This window comes from Triplophysa rosa, linkage group LG7 (genome assembly GCF_024868665.1).
Source record: "Triplophysa rosa linkage group LG7, Trosa_1v2, whole genome shotgun sequence".
Taxonomy (NCBI): Eukaryota; Metazoa; Chordata; class Actinopteri; order Cypriniformes; family Nemacheilidae; genus Triplophysa; species Triplophysa rosa.
The window spans coordinates 12,466,494-12,491,452 of NC_079896.1; the positions used below are offsets into that span (position 1 = coordinate 12,466,494).

At 37.1% G+C, this 24,959-nt stretch overlaps 2 protein-coding genes across 7 annotated transcripts in view; both read left to right on the forward strand.

Annotated features, from left to right (window-relative positions):
* The window catches only part of herc2 (HECT and RLD domain containing E3 ubiquitin protein ligase 2), an 89,817-nt gene extending 87,119 nt beyond the window's left edge, over window positions 1-2,698 (forward strand). For all 4 annotated transcript variants that reach the window (XM_057339085.1, XM_057339086.1, XM_057339087.1 and 1 more), the window contains exons 90-93: window positions 658-848; window positions 955-1,060; window positions 1,152-1,364; window positions 1,711-2,698. In XM_057339085.1, the coding sequence (XP_057195068.1) occupies window positions 658-848; window positions 955-1,060; window positions 1,152-1,364; window positions 1,711-1,983 (783 nt within the window). In that variant the 3' untranslated portion in view covers window positions 1,984-2,698. The remainder of the gene's footprint in view (window positions 1-657; window positions 849-954; window positions 1,061-1,151; window positions 1,365-1,710) is intronic.
* Window positions 2,699-6,256: 3,558 nt separating this feature from the next.
* Window positions 6,257-24,959, forward strand: part of oca2 (oculocutaneous albinism II) — a 131,228-nt gene continuing 112,525 nt past the window's right edge. For all 3 annotated transcript variants that reach the window (XM_057338256.1, XM_057338257.1, XM_057338258.1), the window contains exons 1-9: window positions 6,257-6,449; window positions 7,852-8,107; window positions 12,155-12,250; window positions 18,259-18,432; window positions 20,038-20,095; window positions 20,255-20,327; window positions 20,956-21,116; window positions 21,402-21,484; window positions 21,857-22,010. In XM_057338256.1, coding sequence (XP_057194239.1) covers window positions 7,878-8,107; window positions 12,155-12,250; window positions 18,259-18,432; window positions 20,038-20,095; window positions 20,255-20,327; window positions 20,956-21,116; window positions 21,402-21,484; window positions 21,857-22,010 — 1,029 coding nt within the window. In that variant the 5' untranslated portion in view covers window positions 6,257-6,449; window positions 7,852-7,877. The remainder of the gene's footprint in view (window positions 6,450-7,851; window positions 8,108-12,154; window positions 12,251-18,258; window positions 18,433-20,037; window positions 20,096-20,254; window positions 20,328-20,955; window positions 21,117-21,401; window positions 21,485-21,856; window positions 22,011-24,959) is intronic.

The following is a 24,959-nucleotide window of genomic DNA, read 5'->3' on the forward strand; positions in this document are numbered from 1 at the left end:
TGGCATCATGTGCTGGTGAGATGTCTGCACTAATGCCGCTTCACGAAGCAGAGCGTCTCTCGCTCACAGAGCGGCTGTTGTTCGCTGCCTTTTGCCTGGAGGTATCAGAAAGGTTAAAATGAACGAATGCCGAGCAGCGGTGAGATGCGCACGCACATTCTTTGTCCATTTCCTGTGGTCATTTGAGCAGGTTTAGATTTGCAGAACTGCACAGTACAATACAATTTACAGTACAATTTTGTAGTACAATACTGTTTTATAGGCAGGTTTAAAACCAAACATCCTTCTTTTATATATTTAAAATGAGCATAAACAAAACAAACAAATGAACTCAACAGCTGTGGCCGAAACCGCTCAATATCTCAGTATCATTACATTGGTTGTCTGCCTTTTTGTAGCAACTTCATTCGCTACATTCATTCACTCTTTTTAACCCACAATTCTCTCTGATTTTGAGGGTACATCTGATGTACACTAGCTAAATCGCTATTTCCCATGATACTTCAGAAAGTTCATAAAGCAATATAAAAATGATTAAATGAATATGGTGGTTTCGATTGATTTGGTATATTTGGCTTCCCTCGCACCAGTCCAATTCAATGAAAAGGACTTCTAACTAGACTTGACTCTTACCCTCTTGTCTTTCTTGTGTTTTAGGTGGACAAAGATTTCATCCCCGGTCTGATGTATATCAGAGATAATGAGGCATCTGCGGAGGAGTTCGAGGCCATGCCTCTGCCTTTCACTGTGCCCAGTGCCTACGGACAGGAAGTCCAGCTCAGCTCCAAACATTCCCACATCAGCCTAGAGAACCGCAGCGAATATGTGCGGCTAGCAATAAACTACAGGTGTGCCTCGAGTACTGTAACATATCTCATTGTTTTATTTAGTCAGACACACACAGAGAGCACAGTGAACCAACTTCTTGACCCAGTTCTGTTATTTCTCCTCAAGGCTGCACGAGTTTGATGAGCAGGTATCTGCAGTAAGGGAGGGGATGGCACGCGTGGTACCCGTGCCTCTTCTCTCTCTCTTTACTGGCTATGAGCTGGAGACCATGGTGAGTAAAAGCAGATGGGACCATTTACTTTTTCTTCATGAATGTGACTTGATGCTGATGATTCTATTTTCATGTTTGTTTGTTTTTAAAGGTGTGTGGAAGCCCAGACATCCCTCTGCATCTGCTCAAGTCAGTGGCCACGTATAAGGGGGTGGAGCCCACATCTCCTCTGATCCAGTGGTTCTGGGAGGTGATGGAGTCTTTTTCGAACACGGAGCGCTCGCTTTTCCTCAGGTTCGTCTGGGGACGTACGCGTCTGCCCAGGACCATTGCAGACTTCCGTGGACGAGACTTTGTGGTGCAGGTAACTTGAAAATGTCACTTGAAGGGACGTTTCACCCCCAAATGTAAATTCTGTCAACATTTATTCATGTTATGTGGTTCAAAACATGTATACGAGTCTTTCTTCTGTATATATATTTTAAGAAATGTCTTAAATGTGGTTTTGTGTCCATACAATGGAAGTCAATGGGCCTCAATGTTGTTTGCTTACCAACGTTCTTCAAAATTTGGTTGATAGAAACATTAATGTTTGTGGCTGTCATAAACATAGCAAACATGCTTAATGTACATGTTCTCTCAGAAGTACTAATTGTATTTTTTTTAAAAATATATTTCATCATTTTTTTCATTCTTTTCCATTTCACCAGGTGCTAGATAAGTACAACCCACCCGACCACTTCCTTCCCGAGTCGTACACCTGCTTCTTCCTGTTAAAGCTGCCTCGCTATTCCTGTAAGCTAGTTTTGGAGGAGAAGCTAAAGTATGCCATTCACTTCTGCAAGTCCATCGACACCGACGACTATGCACGCATCGCTCTGACCGGTGAGCCGGCTGCAGACGACAGCAGCGACGACTCTGACAACGAAGATGCCGACTCGTTCGCATCCGACTCGACGCAGGATTACCTGACAGGACACTGAACTCTGGTTACACTCCCTGTGTCTCCCGAACACGCACATACACTAACGTTGAGTTGACAAAAATCTTCAAAATAAGCTGCCAAGAAAAAAAAACAAGGAATTTAAAAGAATACTGATGTGAAGGTGTCCGTTTTAACCTCACTTATTAATATGTGAATAGATACAAATACTACTAAGTGAAGAGAACCAAGTGTATATCATTATGTGCAATTAGCTTTGAAGCACTATTAAACTGAAGAGCAAGTTAAGAGTTTTTTATCTTTGTTGGGAGGAGAATGAGAAAGACAGATGAAACTGCACATTTCTTTGTGTTAAGCGTCATGTTCACGTTTTCTTACAGAGGATAGACCGTTTAGCCTAGCACTGCGGTAGACGACTCCTGACGGGTGAAGATCTCCACGTCAACATTTATTATGTGTCCACTGAGTAGTATTATAAATATTTGCTCCGCCTCTTCATTTGAAAACAGCAGTGTTTCTTTATGAAAGCCGTTTTTTTTAGCTTTGAGAGGGCCATTTGATCGTCGTGATGGTCAGTTGGAGCCTGATCAGGAGCAGTTTTTAGGTTGTTGGTCACATTATCCTCGGTTCTTCTCATATGTGTCTGCACTGTTCTCTTAAGAGAATGTATATAATTTGATTGTGCCATGTGTTTGAGATGTCTCATTCCCAGGTTATAAATAAATGTTCTTTTCTGTTAATAAATTTGACCAAAATTGTTTTTGTACGTTTTGTGAAGGAGCTACAGTTTGTATTATTTATTATGAAGTACATTTCTCCATTTGGAGATTCAGACGATTTTATCCAAAGTGACTTACAATGCATTTAGGGGACATTTTATCCGCATTACCTAAAAATCAAACCAATGGTCATGGTGTCAATTCCAAAGTTTACCAATTGAGCTACAGAGAAGCTTTATGAATATGCATATACAAATACGTATATTTTTTTAAAGCATAGTTTTCAAAGTCAGGCAAGTGAATTGTCTCATCCATAACGTCCATATTCCTCATAAATGGGCTCATGAAAAATTGTAATATAGTAACTATTTTATGTTCTGTAAAGAACCAACCCTTCTACATTTGTTGGGTATTATGACTTTTGGTTTGCACATTTTAATTCACAGAAATCCTACCAAGTATGTTGTCTCTCAAAAACGTGCATCCTTTTTTTTGTCAAATCCATACGATATTATTTTCTCTCTTTTAACATCGCAAACTTGTCTGGGCTCCAGGGGTTTAGTGAAATATAAACAGACGGTTCAGTATATTGGTAATAAATACATTCTCTGAGAATTTATATTTTAAGTTTTGACTGAAAATGTCACATCCATAACACTGGAATTCCCCATACAATGCTTAAACAAACATGCTTTAAAGTAATATTGTAAAAAGTTTTGAAAGTTCATCCAACTTTGACTTTCACATTAGTCTCATGTGGGATTTCCTGAACCCTATAAGACACATTCCTTTCAAACACGAATGTAAAGAGTTTAATCCCCTATGATGTGTACTAGTTTATGTGGTGAAAAGTGATCCCCCTCCCCTCTCATGTGCAGCCAGAAAAGAGTCAAGTGACTTTTACTCGCGGACCAGCTGGTCGTTGTAGCTCATTTTCACAGCATTTGTTGTTAACGGGTCATAGTATTAGGCTCAGGATTCAAAGGTTACCCGGCTTCTCTCCTCTGCTTGCGTCAGAGTGTGACAGACTACTGCGATAATAAAGACCTTAGGGCTGCATGGGAGAGAGGAAAGAAAGCAGAATGAGGGGAGGCTTTTTACGATGGCTTAATTTGGCTTAGACATCAGGAGCATTCTTAACCATCTTAACGTTTTTTTTTCTTTCATAAGCAGAAATCACAGAGCACATTATGCTGGAATGGGTCAGGTGCTCTGCTCATGTCTGCTTGGCTCCAGGCTGGAGAAATGAGCAGTGAGGGTTGTAGTACTATACTTCCATTAGTGTGGTTGTGGAACTAATATCCTACAAGGCTTAGCTTTATTACTGCTTTTTATCTCACAAATCAGTCAAGCGTCCTGTGAAACTAGGCCCTTTTTTGGGGAAAAGGCTGTTCTTAATGAACCTGTGACATTTGTACAGTGTTTTCTGTTTTGTGTACACTTTTTTGCATTTCTTATTTTGATTGGTTCGTTTGGTTTATCATTTCTTTGTTTTGTTTTGCTTTGTAGCATGGCCTGGTGGACATTGCATTTTGTGCATTATTCACTACAATATTATGCTAATGTTATCTGTAATGTAACAAACTTTTACTAACAATTTCTTTGTTTGTCTTATTGGAACTCCACTGGGCAATTCCAGGGTTATGGATGTGACATTTTCAGTCAAAACTTGAAATGTAAATTCTCTGAGAATGAATTTATTACCAATATATTGAATCATGTTTAGTTGAAAAATATCAATCTATGCAAAAGTTTTTGAGAATTCATGCATTACATGTGACAGAAAATAATGCACGTTTTTAAATGACAACATACTTTATGGGATTTCTGTGAATTAAAATGTACAAACCAGAATCAACAATATTGCTGTGTTTTCTGAAGTCCACAGTCAACGCAGCCATCTACCAGGAAATTTTTGAGCACTTCATGCTTCCTTCTGCTGACAAGCTTTGTGGAGATGCTGATTTCATTGTCCAGCAGGACTTGGCACCTGCCCACACTGCCAAAGGTACCAAAAGCTGGTTCATTGACCATGGTGGTACTGTGCTTGATTGGCCAGCACGCCCGCCTGAATCTATGATGGAACCTTTGCTCCCATTACACCTGAGCAGTGCCACAGGCTGATTGCCTCCATGCCATGCCGCATTCATGCAGTAATTCATGCAAAAGGAGGCCCAACGAAATATTGAGTGCATAGAAATGAACATACTTTTCAGAAGCCTAACATTTCTGTTTAAAATATCCTTTTTTATTGATCTTATGTAATATTCTAATTTTCTGAGACACTGAATTTTGAGTTTTCATTATCTGTAAGCCATAATCATCAAAATTTCAAGAAATAAAGGCTTGAAATATTTCACTCTATGTGTAATGAATCTATATAATATATGGGTTTCACTTTCTGAAATGAGTGACAAAAAATATTGACCTTTTTCATGATATTCAAATTTTCTGAGATGTACCTGTATGACTTTTTTCATAACTAACTTTGGGGAATTCGTGATTAAGACAGCTCACACAGCTGAGATCCTTTGATGGCTAATCCTAGTAGATATTTCGTGGGATTTCAACCGTCACGTACTGAATAGACCACACCTACGGTATCTTTACCTCTTACTCATAGAGAAGACTTTATTTGACACTGTAGTCTAAATTTGCGCTTCAGTGGGTTAAACAGTGTCTGGTGTGTGTAATGTATAGTATAGGGGATGGATGAATGCTGCCTGTATACCTGCAAAATCTTCAATTGTTTTACATAACTTTATGTATAGGCTAAAATCCAGAATCACAAGTCACATGAAAGCCTCTCTCTCGTTCCTCTATCCCACAGCGATCAGCCCTCTAACCCGTGTGATAAACTATATCACCTCCAAAATCCTTCAGAATTCTCTTCTTCTTTCCTAATGGCTGCTCCAAAAGACCCTAACTCTATTGCAACGGCCCAACAGTTTTGACCTTTCTTTAAAACATCATAAAGATGTCATGTCAGTACATGGCTGATTCACCTCCTTTCCCTTCAGTTGTCAAATTGTGTGTGTATTTTAAGAGAAATGCTTGACCTCATATTAACTTTTATATAGATTTTCTCACTTTCTCTTACTTTGTATTGAAGACTATTGCTATCTAGTCTAATAACTCTTAAGTGATTAGAAAATTAAAATAAAGACATGAAACTGCTCCTTGTTAAGCAAAACTGGGTCAGTAAGACTTTAACTCTCCTACGTGGGAAGTGTATTAAGCAACAAGTAGTGAGTCAAATTTGTGTGTGCGCGAGTGCACGTGAAAGTACAACTTTTTTGTTATTTTCATTTATTTTGCTGGAAGATGTAAGGGTCAGTGTTCGTGTCCACCTTCATTGTTTGTATTTTTGTTTTTGAAAGGCTGAATGGGAGACTATTATTTATGTGGAGAATTTTACATTTAATGAGCGCTGACTTCTACAAGGTGTCTGGGAGAAAACAGGAAAGAGGGTGGGCTGGTTCTTGACTCTTGCCTGTGTGTAAGAGTTTGTTGTGGGTCACTCCCTCCAGCCTGCTAGGAGTCTGTGAGCAGTGCTGTTGATTCTTCTTCCCCCCTTTGATTTCACACTGAGCATCCTCCTCCTCTTCCTCCTCCTGAGGTCAGGACAACCTGTAGCTGGTGTGAGTCATTCTCAGGCCAGCCAGACCCGGGTGGACCCACTGGATCTTTGAATTTTTGCCTTATTCTTTTTTTTAACAGACATTGGTCTGTTATCATCATTGTCATCTTTGGTGTCTTCATTATCATTCATTGTTTGCATCGGCAGGTAAGAAGTTCAGTTGCATTCAAAGACATTCATACAGTGTTAGATTATTAGGAAAATAATATTTTAGCTAAAATATAGAATTTAGACAAAAATCCATTGATCACTGTTTTAGCCACATAATTACATAATTGTTGCATACATATTTAAAACGATTTATTTAGAATGTAATTTAGTTGTTTTAGTATGTTAAAAAAATTCAATTTAATTCGATTTGGATAAATAGATTTAAAATGCATTAACTTTCACAAACTCGTACTGGATACATTTTTCAATGGATTATTTTTTTCACCCAAAAGAGAAGGGTGGGGGTACAGAGGAATGTACAGTGATGTTTGGTGTGTGTCAGATAGTGAGAAACAAATGTATAATACAATGCAATGTAAGTCGCTTTGGATAAAAGCATCTGCCAAATGCATAAATGTAAATGTGTGTACACCTTTGTTGAGGTTAAGCATTACACAGATTAACATGTTCTGATTTTGAGGAAGAGTTATAATAGCTATATCAGAAATACTATTTCTCATAATTATGTAAATAACTGTAGTACAGTCTTCCTCTAAATTAAAGTCATATGACTCTATTAGCTAACACAGATACTTCCAGTCCTAATCCAGTTTATTATTTATTATTACAAAAATATTATTGTTTTGCTGTTTCATTGATTAGTCATGCCACAAGAAGTTGTGCTGGAGTCCAGACATTAGATGTTTGTTTCAAAAACACAACCACTTTCTTTTTCTTCTACAAACAAATCAAAAGCATTGGTCATAGGCAGATAGCCACAAAGAAAAGCTGTTAATGTATTTTATTGTTTTGGCTTCCACTAGGGGGAGCTATTTGTTACAATCAATTTTCACCACTAGTGTTTGCTGTGGATTGACCTAGTAAACCAGCATTTAGGAATCATCTTATTAATACCATGGCAACTAGTCAGAACACCTTAGTCACTCTATACTCCATAGCAATGCTAAAAAAGTACAGATCGCTGTAACAACTGCATCACCAAGAGGCACTTATAGTTCTGCATGGGCAAGCACCAATTACATTTTATGCAATATACTACACACGTACATGCAGGCCATGTATTGTAACCACCCACCACACAAAGGGTCTCTTGTTTTACCTTTCATTTGAATGTTAAAATGGAATTTAATTTTCTTTGCTATTTGCATGCGAGACACTAGAGGGGGCAGGTGTATAAAAATAATATTTGATTTAATGCACATAAGTGTGCATGCAAGTTATGTCTTATCTATGCACTGCAAGTGGGTCCTATACATTCTATATTTTACTTCTCAAAATAACTGTGTCAACCCAGTTGATGTTAGTGAATATGAAGTGAATATAAATGAGATGCATTAATAAGATCATCAGAACTTCAATGTTACGTTACGCTTCCCAGGTGTGGTCAAGTGCTCTCGAGTGAAGATGTTCCTGGAAAATAAGAGTAACCCTGAGGTGGAGATGTCTCAGACTGGGGGCCAGGGTCACCCTAACAGGGTGGGCCGGAGAAAGTCTGAAGGTGTGTCTGAGGACTTTGATGAGCTTCGTCTGCTGGAAGGCTTCTCTGGGAAAAGAGAGACACAGAAATTGCTTCAGGCTGCAGCCATGCCAGCGGGACACTGTATAATCTACACAGACGTCCATCAGGAGGATCGGTAGGCCAGCGATTCTTTGGCTAAAATAAACTGGGATGTGAGGAAAATAAATACTAAAACATCATACACTTCTCCTCTAAAGAAGATACAAATATTTCCCCCTTTGTTGGAAACGCGGTTTTTCTAGAAACCTCGTGCTGTTAATTATGTTTCTTTTAGGCGAAAATGTGTTTAAAAGGTTTGCTTCTGTGCACTTCCACTGTTAAGCCTGACACCGGTCTTAATGCATTTGGCAGAGAAAGTCTTCAGACCCCTTAGTGAGAGTTTTTCTATGTGAAGCAGCTGCTAATCATCTTTAAAGAGGATTGCTGCTCATATGTGTAGTCGCATTACTGCGGTGAATTGAACTCATTGCAAGAATGAGTTAAAGTGATAGTTCACCCAAAAACTGTCATCATTTACTCACCCTCTTGTAATGTCAAACCTGTATGAGTTTCTTTCTTCCGCACAACACAAAAGAAGATATTTAGAAAAATGTTGTTGACCGAACAGCGATGGCAGCCATTCACATGCAATGGTTTTGTGTCCATACCATAGAAGTCAATGGCTGCCACCGCAGTTCGTTATCTGCATTCTTTAAAATATCTTCTTTTGTGTTCTGCAGAATAAAGAAAGCCATACAGGTTTGAAATGACAAGAGGGTGAGTAAATGATGACAGAATTTCATGAACTATCCCTTTAAAAGAAATGAAAAAATATATAAGGATGGGGGTCTTTATCTCAAACGTGTGGCTGCTAAAGTTTTAGATCAACACGCATGTGATCCATTGTTAGTGATGCACTGACGCATGAGATCTACATTCATGACTGCTTTCCTCCAGGAAGTCTTTAATGATCACTGCTGGTCTCAGTGAAATCAGCTGATCATATCACATGTATTAGCCTACTTCACAAAATATGAACTATTTCTTTTTTCTCTTGTCTGCTGGCAATAAAAAGTGTAACTTTATTTTAAAACAAATGATAGTAGTATAAATCTAACTAAAGGTTTTACAACTATAACAATTCTCTGACACAGTATTTTAAATAATGATAACAAATCTTTGCTTGATCAATTGTCTGTTAAAGTCCACATGAAATAAAAAAATGTTTAGCTCACATTTCTAGTTCTTGTGGCGAACAATTCATCTGTGCAAAAATGCTAAAAATGTTAGTTTTTTTTAATCTCATTACATTTATATGTAGCCTATTTATTAATTTATCAACACTTTACAAATTATAATTTAACTTAATTTTATCAGCCATACAAATCGCCTACAGTTCCGTCGCACACTCTCACTTGAGAAACACAGATTACACTGTTTTGATTTTCCCGCAATTTCTGCCACGGTGTAATTCACGGTGTAATCTGACATTTCTTCTAACACTCTCTACAGCATGTCCATGAAATGTTATTGAGTAGTTTAGGTAGCATTAACGTAGACTTGCATTCTAGGCCAGATCAGACTTGTTTTTCAGGATGGTACAGTAAATGTTCCGCAGGGTTCTATACCCCCCATCTCTTGTTTCACTCTCATCTGGACCTCACACAGTCAGATCCCAGCACAATAAGAAGAGGCTTTGCCTCATTTATAAAGTAAGATAACATTTCAAATCTCTTCTCCGTTGTGTAACTGCAGAGAGAGGGATTAAAGGCCTTGAAATATCCTCTTTAATCTCCTTTTTGCCCAAATTCAAAACCAGAATGTATCTCTAGGAGACCATAGCTATTATGCGATGTGCGAGACACACATACACCACACACATACTATCCCGGCTGTTTTCATTGAGCTGAAGCATTGATAGGGAGGGTGAGTTGTTTGGAGTCCTTTATAATATTAAGCAGCTGAGGTTTGGGATTTGCCAAGTGATGTGTTAGAATTGGACTGGTTTCGGCCTGTGCTAAACAACATTGATCTATTTTGGCTCTCTGCAAGGTGCTCTCCATAACTCTCTCTCACCCAAACACACGCACAAACGCACATGTCTGGTTTACTATCCCCGCACGCACGCACGCACAGACACACACACACGCACGCACGCACGCGCACGCGCACACACACACACACGCACGCACGCACGCACACACGCACGCACACACGCACGCACGCACGCACACACACACACACACACACACACACACGCACACACATGCACAAAGCCAGAACCCATTGAAGAGATAAGAGGGTCTTTACCCATTTAATAGCTCAGACTGTAATTAATTATGACAAACATAGGATCTTCCAAGATTATCAGATTACTAAATAGCCTCCAGTTCTAACAGCCAATCACAAATCTGCTTGTGTCCCTGAAACAGTCCCTTCTTTTCTCTCCCTTAAGGTTTTTATTTCATTTGAAAACAGCTCTTATTGAGTAATAGAAATATTGGCTTTGTGCTGTCATTGTCTGAGGAGGTTGATAAGATTAACTACTATTAATATCACCAGCTCAAATTATCATATTATAATATTGTGATATAATGTCACTTCAGGATCTGGAGAAGTGTTGTTAAGCAAAATACAGCTATTACAACACAATCTCATGGGAAATATTTTACGAGGTGGCTAATTCGTATGAATTTGTATGATCTTATTTTTATTTTTTTAGTACGTTACCTTAGGTTTAGGGGTGGGGTTAGGGAAGGGGCTTCAGTATTGCTTTTTTCTAAAAATCGTATGTTTTTGTACGATTCACAACATACCAATTCACACGAATTAGCCACCTTGGAAAATAGTTATGAACTCCTGTGAGATCAAGTTGGATATTAGCAGTACAGGTCAAAACTACTACAAAACTGTGCAAGACACCAGAATCCCAGTTATGAGACATATTATATTCCTCATTTCTTTGAAAAATACTTAAAGTTGCTGTGTGTAATTTTTTGGAGGATCTAGAAATGCAATGTAAAATACATAACTATGTCTTCAGATGTGTATAAAGACCTTACATAATGAAGGGTTATGTTTTTATTACATTAGAATGAGCTATTTTTATCTACATACGTCCCCTTGCATGGAATTCGCCATGTTGTTTCTACAGTAGCCCTAAACGGACAAACTGCTCTACAGAGCACGTTTTTTAAATACGTTATCTCCTTCGGCAAAGAAGCGAAAACGTGGCGACATCTTAGCTCTGTGTCAGCCACCGTATTGCTTGCAAATGGAGGGAGGAAGGGTGGAGTGAGCCATTGATTGCAATTCACAATTTCACCACTAGATCCCGCTAAATTTCATACACTGGACCTTTAAGGTCACTTGGCATGTGAAATGGTACATTAACATTTGTTTCCATATCAATCAACCTATTACCACATGTGTTTAATTCAATAAATATTTTTAGAGAAATATAACCTTTGTGGCAATAACATAACAGACTTTCATTACATTAGCAATGTCGCTGACACAAGATAAAGTCACAAACCCATTGCGTGATTTATGTTGTCCCGTCACTGTATTTTATAACATTAACACCAAGGTCAGATCATTGTTTTAATCTTCAAGGCCTGAATAAGGTTGTTATTGCGAGAACTTTGATCAAATTTTTGCCTTTGTCTGCCTCTGTAAAACGCCCATCCACTATGAAGAGTTATGTGCTGTCAGTTAAATCATTTTCAAGTATGCCAAGAAACCTTCAAGACAGTTGTAGAGACACAATGGATCAAAACAATTTGTGCGAATCGTTTGGAAATGCTTGGGTTTGCCAGTTTACCCCCCCAAAATAATTTACTCACTCTCTATTTTCTGGCCATATAATGAAAATGAATGGGACTGAGGCTACAACTAAATGTGCCATTAGATGCATCATATTAAAGTGCAAATTAAAGTCTTTTTTTTGTTTACTATTCCATTAAACCACATTTATGTTACCCATTGGTACATTGTACATGTGCTGTATAGATGACTAAACAGAGACAAAAATGGAAAAATGACTTTCAGTTCTGTTCAAAGACTTTTTTTTTATTTCAGCTCATTAAAAATGGGTGCCAAGAATTGATTTCCAAATGTGGCTGAGATGTTATTTATGACAGGTGTCATGCTCAGATTTAATAACTTCTCTTTTTGTCCTCAGGCACAGCTTTAACATGGTAAACCTTTTCAATGGCAAATCTAACCAGACCAAGCACACGGAACGGTCACCTCTTCTCAAGTTTCCCCAGAATGACAGGTGTGTGTTTGTATGTTCTGTTCTTGTTATTATATCTTTGTTTGTTTTTATTTCTTAGTTTAATTGTTGTCCTATCAATTAGAAACAATAACATAATAGCAGATTTACACATCATTCATGTTTAAGCCATACAGACAAAAAGACGTGAAATGTGAATCGCCCCTTAGACCTGCTTAGAGCGGCAGCTCTTAAAGGGGCCGCGTTCTTAAACGTGCTGCTGTGACTCCTGTCACTAATGTTAATCAAAGAACAAAATAAAAGAAGAAATCAATGTGATTTTGTAGCTTTAATGAAGATTTTTCTGTTACTGTATGTATTTAGCAGTAAAAACTGTAAAGTGTTTCCTACCCTCTGTATATTTCCTACCTGTTAGACACTTATTATAATGGGTTTGACTAGTAGAAAAAAAAATATATATATATTTAATAAAAACATCAGTTGCAAAGCCAACAATATTAGAATGTTGGTTTTCATTCATAAAATAATGAAAATTAAATGTGTCGTTTCTACATAAATTTGGAGATAAAATGTGAAATTATTAGAATGTAAAAGAGTACTACTTTTAAATATACTACTAAAAGTAGTATATTTAAACATACACTATTTATTTTGTTTAACATGTTTATTTTAGTGCTGTCAATTGATTAAAAAAATTAACTAACTAATCACACACAGCATTTATGTCTTTAATTTCACCATAAGTGTGCTATTAATCGCAATTAATCACACGAAAAGGGTGCGATTAATTGACAGCCCTAGCATAAATCCATTACACAGCACCACCCAGTCGGGTCCGCTCCAAGTCGGTGTAGAGTAAATGTGGTCATGCTCTTTCCTCCTAGAGATCTGTTACCTGTAGTCAAGCAGAACAGCTGTATGAATCTTGCCTGCGGTTTATAATTACAGACCTCATCTTCATTCAGTAATGAGAAAGGTTGCTTTGTGGCCTTCATTCCCAAGAATTACTTTATATTTTGCCAGGTTGAAGGCAAACACAATTCCCCACATAATGCCTGCCATTTGTATATCTTGAAGTGGTTCTTGGCCTCTATGTAATTCTTAATTAAACTTAACACGGCTGCAAGGTACAGTGCCCTCCACTATTATTGGCACCCTGGTAAATATGAGCAAAGAAGGCTGTAAAAATAAATCTACATTGTTTCTCCTTTTGATCTTTTATTTAAAAAATATACAATATTCCAACATTTCATTAAAGTAAAACAATTTGAAGTAGGGGGATATCACATTGAGAAAAAAATGTTTTTCTCTAATACACCCTGGCCACAATTATTGGTACCCCTAGAAATTCTTATGAGTAAAATATCTCCCAAGTATATTCCCATTGATATTTACATTTTCTTAGCACACAAAGGTGACTAGAAACATGACGTTGTCCAGTTATGACTTCTTGTTGCACAGGAGAATAAATATTAGTAACACAAAGCCCAAACCCCCTTAATCATTTATCACAATGGATAAAACCAAAGAATATAGTTCTGATGTGCAATATAGTTCTGTTGAGCTACACAAAATACAAAATGGCTTTAAGGAAATAGTTAAAACAATAAACAATGTCATTTCCAACATCAGGGCAATGATCAGATCAAGAAGTTTTAATGGACTGGAGATGTTGAAAATCAGCTTGAACCAGGATGTGTGTCTATTAGGGATGTAACGGTATCAACATTTCACGATACGATAGTACCTCGATATGAAGACTACGGTACGATATTTATTGAATTTTGTGCAGGAAAAAAAACAAAACAAATGAAGACTTGGAAAAATGTGGTATAAGTGTTTATTAAACTATGACTGAACAAAGATCACATTTATTATTTTTAGATTAGGTAATTTTAAAGTGCAAATAACAGTAATATAATAGCATAAAAATTAATAACATAAAAATTGAGAACATGAAACATGAAAAAATTTAAATGAAAAAAGTTTGAGTTGTTTGTCAACTTTTAACAACTCACAACCAGTCAGGTACTCGCCTCATTCACTGCTTCACTCACACACTCACCTCATTCACTGCTTCACTCACTGCTATTTTTTTATCTCCTAGTATCATCATGAAACTTTTAGGGGTGATGTAACAAATGGCTCTTCATATTAGTCGTATTCCCCGAATTGTACTTCACCGCAGTCTGGCAGTGTCTGCATATTGTTTTTTGTCTGTCCGTCACCTTTTCTCGTTTCTTGTTACGGGAAAACCGAAATGCTTCCACACATGCGATTTATAATTCGCTTCAGCTTCAACTAGAGGTGGGAGGAATGGCCAAAAATCTATTTCAAGGAATGAGTAATTTTATTTCACGGTAACGATATATTTCATGAAACAATCTCCCATTATAATTTTATACCTCATTTTCTTAGATTGATTCAACTAATTTATTTATTACAGTTCATTTAAATGCTCACCATAGTTAAAATGTAGGTAAATTATGAAAATGTACTAAAGATATCAAATTAAGTTCTGATAATCAGATGTATTATTTATTCATATTTATCTTCTGGCTATATCATATGTATACAGTAGGAAGATAGACAACATATATAACAATAAAGTATGAATATGCACAAACAATGAGAGTACAGTATATGACTAAACTGGTGTTCATGGGGTCTGTACTGTAGGTCTTTATCGCTCTTCACCCTCTATTAGATGAGCACTTTTAGTGTGTTGCGACTCTCTGTCTTTAGGTTTGTTTATTCTCGGGCTTGTTTTTGCACTGCGAGTCTCTGGTGACTCCTCACGCGTCTCCCAAAACTGGAGGTAGAAGCGCGTCACATCAAAACGCTCACGCGCATTTCAACGCAAGTTTCACCTTGGCTCGCCTGAAGTTAAACTTTATATAACTATTAACAGCTTTTCAAAACAACCTGACTTCTGAAATACGTGTTGAGAATGAGCTTTTTTAAATGCTGGCGCAGATCCCTGCACGAGCACTGCGGGTGAGAGAGAACGCGCCGGACTGGAGCGGATCACTAAACTACAGACTGAAAGAAGGTCAAAAGAATGTTTGATACGTTCATTTGTTACGGGTGGATTAATTCATTAGTTTTGTTCAGAATAGCGCCTAATTTGCAGAGCGCCGAGTTAACCACGCCCACTTATTTACATTCCGCAGAATACATGGAATAGAAAAATCTCTTACGGTTGACATTTTATTCCGCGGTAACAGAATATTCCGTCAGTCCGCCCAGCCCTAGCTTCAACAATTTGTAAATCCGTTTCTATGCCACTAGCGGCATCCGCCATTTTCGCTCAACTTAATCTGTAGCGGGCGGCAGCAGAGCGCAGAGGATGATGGGCACGCATGGGTTGATGGGAATTGTAGTTCCCGCTTCCCTCAACTCGCTCCATTCGGCTGAAAAAACTACACTTTGCCTGGAAGATCTATCGTCATGCGACCACGATAGTATCGAAAAAAAATGCTATCGCGATACTTCGATATTTACAATACCGTTACATCCCTAGTGTCTATATTGTCTCAATGCACAACTAGGAGAAGAATTTGAGTGGCCAAAGACTCTTCAAAGAGCACAGATGGAAAATTGCAGTAATCAGTTTAATTTTGGGGTCAGAAAGCATTTAATAAAAATAAAGGAAAACTGCATAAAAAAACATCACCACAAGTTGTTTGGGACACTGTTCAAGAAACAAATCTTCTGTTCTTATGCAAAAATAAACTTCACCATATTAATCTGCCATACTGGAACTTCAACCAGGACTGGGGTCTATGGCCATATGGAATTAAAAAGAGTTTTTTTGGCAGCAATAACACAAGATAGGTTTGGTGCACACAGGGATAAAAGAATGCCCCATGTCCACAGTTAAATATTTCACCAGATCTTTATTGTTATTTATTATCATTATGTTTTATATCAAATATAAAACATTCTGCTAGAAATATTATAATGGGTCGTGGTTAGATCCTCCATCAGCACATTGGTTCAAAATAAACATAAACATTAATAAAAAATGGGTCACTGAACACAAAATCAAGATCCTGCCATAGCCATCCCAGTTCCCTGACCCGAACCCTATAGAAAATGAGTGATATGAACTGAAGAAGAGGGAGGACCAACATTTGAAGGATCTGGAGAAATTCTTTATGGAGGAACGGACTCAGATGACTCTGAATGTAATCTCAAACCTCATCAGACTGAATAGAAAACACTCAGTGCTGATTTTCTTAAAAATGAAATACAAGGGTGCCAATAATTGTGGCCAACATATATGGAAGAATTTTTTTTTTCTCAATGTGATATTCCCCCCACTTCAAATTGTTTTCCTTCAATGAAATGTTGGAATTTTGTAGATTTTTTAAATAAAAGATTAAAAGGAGAAACAATGCAGATTTATATTTTACAGCCTTCTTGGCTCATATTTACCAATACGAGGGCACTGTATATGAGCTCTCCGTTTTCAGCCTTTATAATGGATGTGGTTAGATTCCTACACTTGTATTCATTGTATGATCCTACAATAAATAAGATCATAGATTGGAAAAGGATTTCCTCAACCGGTGCCAGTCAGGAATAAGATACTATCCTTACTGTTTTTCATTTCAATATTTGTAATATCACTACGAATGTTTTAATTTTGCATTAAGGGGCCATGGTTAAAAATGACTTTTTAACCTAAAACCTCTTTATCTCCATTTGTCTTGCAAATATTCAGCCAATAAAAATTATTGAAAAGAGCTTGTCAGCTTTGAGTAGACTGCTTATTTATTGGCTCATAAGCTTTCAGTCTAACAGCGACGAATAAAACTAGATGATTAAAGAATTTTATGGTCATGAAATTCACATTCCCATTATGTGTAAAATTGTCATACTTTTTCAATCTATAGTGTCATACTTCAGTCCGTGTCCTTAATATACAGCTGTATCCCTTCTGGAAGGTCAAAGCCTGTTATTTTATGTAACACTGTTTAAGGACTCATAGGCAGTATGATTTGTTGAGGTAATATTATGTTCTCATCAGTTGAGAGTTTTCCATCTTCATAATTCTTTAAAATCCCATCTAACCCCATCTTCCTTTGAATTTAATACCACGTTATACCGATACACCTTTTGTCCTGTTACAACTCTCGAAAGTTGTTTCAAGGCAGTCTTCTCATAGCTAATGGACCTTCAAATTGGACTACTGACAAAATTTGGAAGCATTAATTGTTTCTGTGTGTTATCATAACAGCCCTCTGAGATCAGAGAGCGTATGTGGTGTAAACTGTTGTCATAATGTTAATATGGATGGCTGCTCTCTGCTACTCTGAGTAATACATTTCACATTCCCTCTCTGAGGCAGTGTTTGGAATTCTAATGTTGCATCTTGCTGTATTTATTCAACAGAAAGCATCTTGTTATTGTACAGTATGTCTACTCTAGGCCCTCAAAACTTGCATATATCTCCTAGTTTAAAGGTCCAGTGTGTCATTTTTTGGAGGATCTATTGACAGAATTGCAATATAATATACATAACTTTGTCTTCAGAAGTGTATAAAGACCTTACGTAATGAAGCGTTATGTTTTATTACCTTAGAATGAGCTATTTCTATCTACATACACCGCATACATGGAATTTGCCATGTTTCTAAAGTAGCCCTAAATGGACAAACAGTTCTACAGAGTGTGTTTATTAAACCTTATCTCCTTCTGCAAAGAGGTGAAAACGTGACGACATCTTAGCCCTGAAAGGGAGGGGCGGAGTGAGCCAGTGGTTGCTAAAATCTCCACATTGCTCCTTTAAATTGAGTAAAGAATTGTGTAGCGTAGGCCTTAACACATTTTGCCAGTGTTCTCGTATCTCAAAAGTGAAATATCCCAAACAGCAATGTTTTGAGAGACACGCAGTGTTTACACTCCTCTGTAAAATCAGTTCACAAATTGGTTACTTGTAGTGTCACTGTGCATTAATATAGAAAAGGAGGACGTATTGTAAACATTTGTACGGTAGCTTCACTGATGATGTACTTTCTGCTTGTATGTTTTGTATTTTGCAGTATAACCTACATGACGCTACATGACCCCGGTCTGGGTCCCGGAGAGGAGTCATGGGAGGCAAGCTCTGCTGAACTGGAGAGAAGGTGCAGGTTGGGCAGTGAGGTCACCAGTCTCTCCCATATCACTTCAACTGAGAAATGTGACAATTACTTCAAACTTTCATCCCCCATCAGGTATTAATGCACATCGGATCCCAAATCTTGATGCACGAGTGTGCAAGAAAAAAGTACCAGTTTAACTGCGTGGTCACTACGAATTGCTTGAATATTCTTGTATGTATTGCTCAGTATGTTGAGATATGATGATAGACCTTATTTTGGGGGAAATTATGACTTTAAAAAAAATCAGTTTTGATATATTAAAGCGGCCCTAACACACGCGGTTCCTGCCAATCTCATATTAATCTTGAGTACCTATAGAGTAGTATTGCATACTTCGTATCTTCAAAGAGTATTTAGTTTGATCACATTTATAAAAGATAGATACAGCTGTACGATTATTTCCGAAAGCATACGGCACGTGCGGGGGGGGGGGGGAGGGGTAGGCTGAACTAAAGCATGTGCGCACCCATTGCCAACAAAACACAGACATCAGTTTCACTCACCACATGCGGTTCATGTCCGGCATCTTTTAGCGCTGGGACAGCTCCATATATCAGTTTCAAATAATCTCCAAATCCAGCGTTATATCCACCATTTATATAACATTCATCACCCAAGTGCAGTGAACAAACAAACACCTGAACTTCGCGAACGTATGCTCTCTCTCTCTCTCCTGCACACAAGGGAAAGTGACGTCTGTGCATGCTCCTTCTCCTGCTCTCCTTGCTGCTGCATGCTTTTCTGGACTAAGAAAAATTATTACGAAAAACAGAAATACTACGTAATACGCCCAACTCGTTTTTTGACAAGTTGACCATATTACCCATGAGAAGACAGCACGTTTAACATTGTAAGGAAGTCAGAATGCATGACACACCGTATGACACACTGTTGCACCCCCCCTTTAATAATATAATAACAACAATTAGTAATAAGTTATAGTTCACTATGTTCACATAGTTCACCCGGAAATGAAAAATCTGTCATCATTTACTCACCCTCTCGTCATTCTAAAGGTCTTTGCACATACAGTCCGAAATTTTCGTATGCGTTTTTTTGTATTAGGCTCTCGTTTGTACGGTGTTTGTGAATTGTTACAAAAGGCCTCTCAAGACGCTTGACGGATGCGAAAAACGCAGAAAATCGAACCCAGTCCGAATTTTTTTTATGACGGACGAAAATATCGAAGGCAGTGTGTAAATGTGATTGACACAACGTGAGGTCGTATTTAGTTTTTAACGTTCGGAAATTTCAGACTCAAATTTCGGACTCAATGTGCTTAAACCTTTATGACTTTCTTTCTTCTGCAGAACACAAAAGAACATTTTGAAGAATATTGGTGACCGAACAGCGATGGTACCCATTCACTTCTATTGTATGGACACAAAACCAATGCAAGTGAATGGGTGCCTTCGCAGTTTGGTCTTTTTTTGTGTTATAAAAGAAAGAAAGTCATACAGGTTCGAAATGACAAGAGGGTGAGTAAATGATGACAGAATTTTTATTTTTGGGTGAACTACCACTTGAAAAATGTCATTATTTCTGACTTATGATTATGATGTGAAAGATTCTGTCACCATTGAACAGAATTGTCTTTGAAAACTTTTGTTCACTGTAAGTTCTGAGAGTTTCTGTTTTCAAAGTAAAGGCATAACAAGTACAATTTTGTCTTTACAGATATTGCTTAAGAACAACAATACTCAGCACCATCTTCGCCATTGTTGTTCTCTGTTCGGTAAATTATACAGCCATCAAATGTGATCAACATGAATGAAGTGCTTTTTATATACAGTAGAAGACCAATGTACATTCATTATGATTCTATTACTGTACCTACAAAGTCCAATCTGCCCATGTAACACCATGTCACTACTTTGTATTTGTGAATCGTCAGCTGTTTTTCAGCATGTATCCAGACAGGGAGAGACCCTGGAGAATGCTGGCGGTATCCTCCACTGAGAGCTTTTGTATCCTTTGCATTTGCTTTTAAAAAAGTGCATTATTTGGGTTTGCATTTCTATATAAGAAGCATTAATGCACATGTCAAATTTTTATTGTGAGGAATCATGCTGTTGCACTAACTCCTCAAACCCTGCAGGGATTTACCATTGGTCTGAGATTACACTGAAGGGCTGTGCTAATTCATTTCCGTTTCTGTGACAATCTAGCCATCTGCTATTTACAGCAGCTCTGAACTTCGTGCATAACAACGAGATCTGGATGATACTTGCAGCGTTCTGGGGGTTTGGCTGAGCTTAAGAGATGAATGTGAAGAGTAAACAATGCACTCGAGTGACGCAAAGTACCTTCTGCTGGAGAAATCGACAGATCTTCCAGTTCAGGATTGTTTGTTCATAATGGCCAGCTGACATCTGTTATCAAAACTTTTCCAAAACACTCAGATTAACGGGTTAGTTTAGCAAAAAGTCATTATTTACTCACTCTCACCTGTAAAGAAGATCTTCACACAGTTCTTTTCCATACTAGAAATGTTAAATGAATAATGACAGAAAGCTTGTTGAATATTATATGTCATCCATTTTATTGTGTGACCTAGTCCGTTGGAGTTTCTCTTAACCTACCGGTTCACTGTAGCTATGAACTTGACCAATTTTCGGGACAACGCCCTGCTGAAGTTGCAGGTTGGTGGGCCGTTTTTGGGAGGGATAGAGGAAGTACAGGAAGCTCAAGAGTATATTCTGATCCAGGTGGAGCAGACTGAGGAGGCAGGGCCTAGACGGAGAAGAACTCAACAGGTTAGAGATGTTTCATAAGCTGCAAAATCACTAGTTATATACTTTACCCTAAAACAATAAAAGTATTGTAGTCCTACAGTATAACCATACTGGAAGCATTTTGTGTTTGTATTGAGCATTGAGTTGTAGAATCTTCTATTATGTTAAAACGTATTTAGGCTACAGGAAATAACAGAAATATAGCTAGAAAACTATTTATATTCTCAAATGGTTTAGTTACATGTGATAGTATTGTCTTTGTATGGGAAACATTAACATAATAAAATAAAGATGTTTTTCCAAAAGGTGCTTTATAACTGGACTATACCTTTGCATTCCCAACGAAATGACCAGATTCTGAAAACCAGAACATTTGAAATGGTTAGCAGGTAAGATTAGCACAGGTTCTTATGTTGCGTAAAGATGCATAAAAATGTATTTACTAATCTTAATGTTATTTCAAACCTGTTTTTCAAAGCTGTCATTTTCTGTGGAACATAATTTTTGTTTTTGAGTCAAATATTACTGTCAGAAGAATTTGACTGATACAATGGTATTTATACAATATACTGTACATTATATTGTATCTATCTCCATGTCTAAAAGTGGAATAATCTTTGTATACTACTGTCATCAGTTTTTAATTACCTAAAATCAAGTTAAACAAAACCAAGTATACTAATATGGATTTTAATGATGCTAGTTGCAGATATGATATATGTCTACATGGCTGTGATATTTATTTGTATTTTTTCTCTCAGTGATCCTATTCAGATCAGTATCCAGGCCTTTCTGGTAGACAATCAGGTGGTCACTCTCTCCATGACTCACCAGTCACTCTACGTAACCGTGGAAACACAGGTGCTTATCGCAGGATTGATCCTGGCAGGAGTCTATGTTCTCATCATCTTCGAGGTAAAATATGAGGTATCTGTGCATACTATAGACTCATGGTCCTCATGACTCATCCCATGTTTCATCCCTATAATCAGGATCTTCTTTGCTGTTGCACCACATTTATTTAAAGGCATCTAGTGTGTGTGTGTGTGTGTTTATGTCTGTTCTCTGTAGGCTTTTTAACTTTTGAGGAAGAATAGATGTCATTGTTATGCCTGTGTATATTAAAAACTGTCTGAAGTTCCAGATCAAGATCAAGTACTATAATGAAATACCCACTGTTTACAAACTACAGTCACTCACAGTATTTGTTCCACAGTCGGGCACTAGAGGTCACTGGGGTCTACTGATATAAGCAGGAAGACCTTTTTCAACAGGCCCGCACAAACAGTAAACCCGTATGAAACAAAAAATGAATGGGAATATACTGGAAAATATAATGCAATATAGTAAATAATAAATTTCTGTCCACAAGTTTCCGGAGGGCGCTACTGTAAAAATGAACGTGGGTACAACTTCCGGGAAGCGGCGGAAGTAGTGTATTGCAGCGTTGAATAATTTATTCTGGTGACTAGTGAATGAATTGTAATACTGTTGGTTTCATGTGGGAATCTATAAAAAAATATTTAGAAACTGATAAACAACACCTGCTGTTCGTGGCTGCACTTACAACCACAAAAGAGTGCTAACTGTTACACAGATCTAAAGTTAAGACGGACTGCTCCTGTGAGGGACTGTACAGTTTTTAAAAGACAAATTTTATCTCAAGCAAATTTGTAAAAAACATTAAACATTACTTAGACTAAATGTGCTCATAGTTTAAAAAGAGAGTTCGCAGTTTAAGAGGGGGAACAAATATTAATCTAATCATTAATAAACTATCTTCTATCTTCAATAGAAATGCGAGACAGTTAACTGGATTTACAAGGATTCTTTACTTTATTTTACCGACGTGTTGTAAAAAATCTGTTATATATCACATCATGTGATGTGGACTACATTTCTCATCTGATATGCTTGGTGTAAGGTATTTCTAAACAAAACATAGAGAGAATGTTAAAAAAATGTAAAATGCAGCTTTTGCACCTGATCTTCTTTAGTATAATTGCAATCAGATAAAAGGCCAGCTGACGATACAGCAGCTTTATGATATGTGTCACACTTTGAAGTTCGCTTTTAAATACAAAAGAATCATGATTTACTGTCACAACAACTGAATCAAAAAAGTTGATAAATATCTGTTGTCAAGTATTAAAGTAATCATCCCATTCTTCTATAAAGTAGTGGACAGTATGCTGATGTAGTTTATAAGTGCTGTTAGTGTGTAAGTTCACATTTTGCTGTAAATGAATGATTTGAAATACGGCAGAAACGCGTTGTTCACATTGAACCGGAAGTTTCTTCCACCTTGGTGTGTAGGAAACTTGTGGATATACTAGAACCAAGTGCTTATACAGGTACACTACCAGTCAAAAGTTTTTGGACACTTAACTGAAATTATTTTAGTAGACAAAAATATAATTTGGGGGAAAAAAATGTGAATACATAAGTGAGTAAGTGTCCAAAAACTTTTTTACTGGTAGTGTATTTTTCAATGTACGAAAGGCGGCTCCTTGTGTATGATTAAATATATTATAATTTTGTAATTTATTAATAATGTATTGTTCTATATATTTTTAAAAATGTTTATTAAATGATTTATTGTACTGACAGTTAATATATACTGGAAAATATATTTTCTTTGCATAAGAGAATTTTGTTGGATTTTAGAAATACCATATATACAGTAAAATGAGTTGTTCAAGTGATTTGAAAAAGACTTAAGGCCATTACAAACAAAAAAGTGTACATTTTGTCTAAATTTAGCTTTGAAAGACTAAAAGCACCCAAAGTGTATATACATTTGGCTTTATCCAAAGCGACTTACGTTGCATGATACTATACTGTACCCGAGTATGTGCAATCCGTGGGATCGAACCCATGACATTGACGTTGCTAGCGCAATGCTCTATCCACTGAGCTACATGAACTCCAGCAGTGTTAGGTCACTATTCTGTGACACTCAAAAATTAAATTAAAATTTGTTCCACGCCAAAGAACAACCTTTGATAACAAGAGTGACTGGTTTGATAATGCACATCCTGAACGTATTTTAGTTGTAACCAAACTACTATCACCACAGAACTTAATTTGTCCAAAAGACCTTTAGATAAGAACACTTTTTCTTGCAAAAAGGAATTGTGCACATAAAATGCCTTTTTCAACATAATGGCCACGCTGCTCTACCCAAAATTTGTATGACAAGAAATTCATGTAATTACAAACTTCTATCTGCACTTCCATCACCAGATTACATCACTGTGCATTTGCTTATAGTTAAACTTGATGTTTTTTTAGGAAGTTTTGCTAAAATCAACTCCACTTTTTCTTTTACTTCTTGCACACTTCTTTTAGCGAGTTTGTGAGAAAAATGCATTTTAGTGTGGCTTCAGGGGGATGTAAGGGCAGAGGAGACCTGGCTTTTTAATTACATTGGTTTCTTCAGGAAGGACAGCGTGCTGCATGTTTAAGAATTTAATTAGACCTTTTGTGAGAATGCTAATAGAGACGTCAGGGGCCCATGTCCCCGCTTTACCCAAAACACTACATCAATACCAATGCCTTCATCACTATGGATACATAGTCATCAGGGTTTGAATGGAATAATAATCCAATAAGTAAGTGTTTTTTAAATCAAGCTAATTAATCCGTTTTATTCTGATTAGATGAGTCATTTTATTTTTAAAACATGTTTACTTAGTCCATCCTGACATTGAACATTGTAAATACAGATGTTATTAGATAATTAGGTTGTTAAAGGTTGAATCAAGTTTAGTCTTTTTTGATGTTCCACATTTTGGAGAGAGACTAGTTTTGTAAAATATGTTTGTACAGAAGTGAAAAAAAAAAAAAAAGAATTTAACTGAT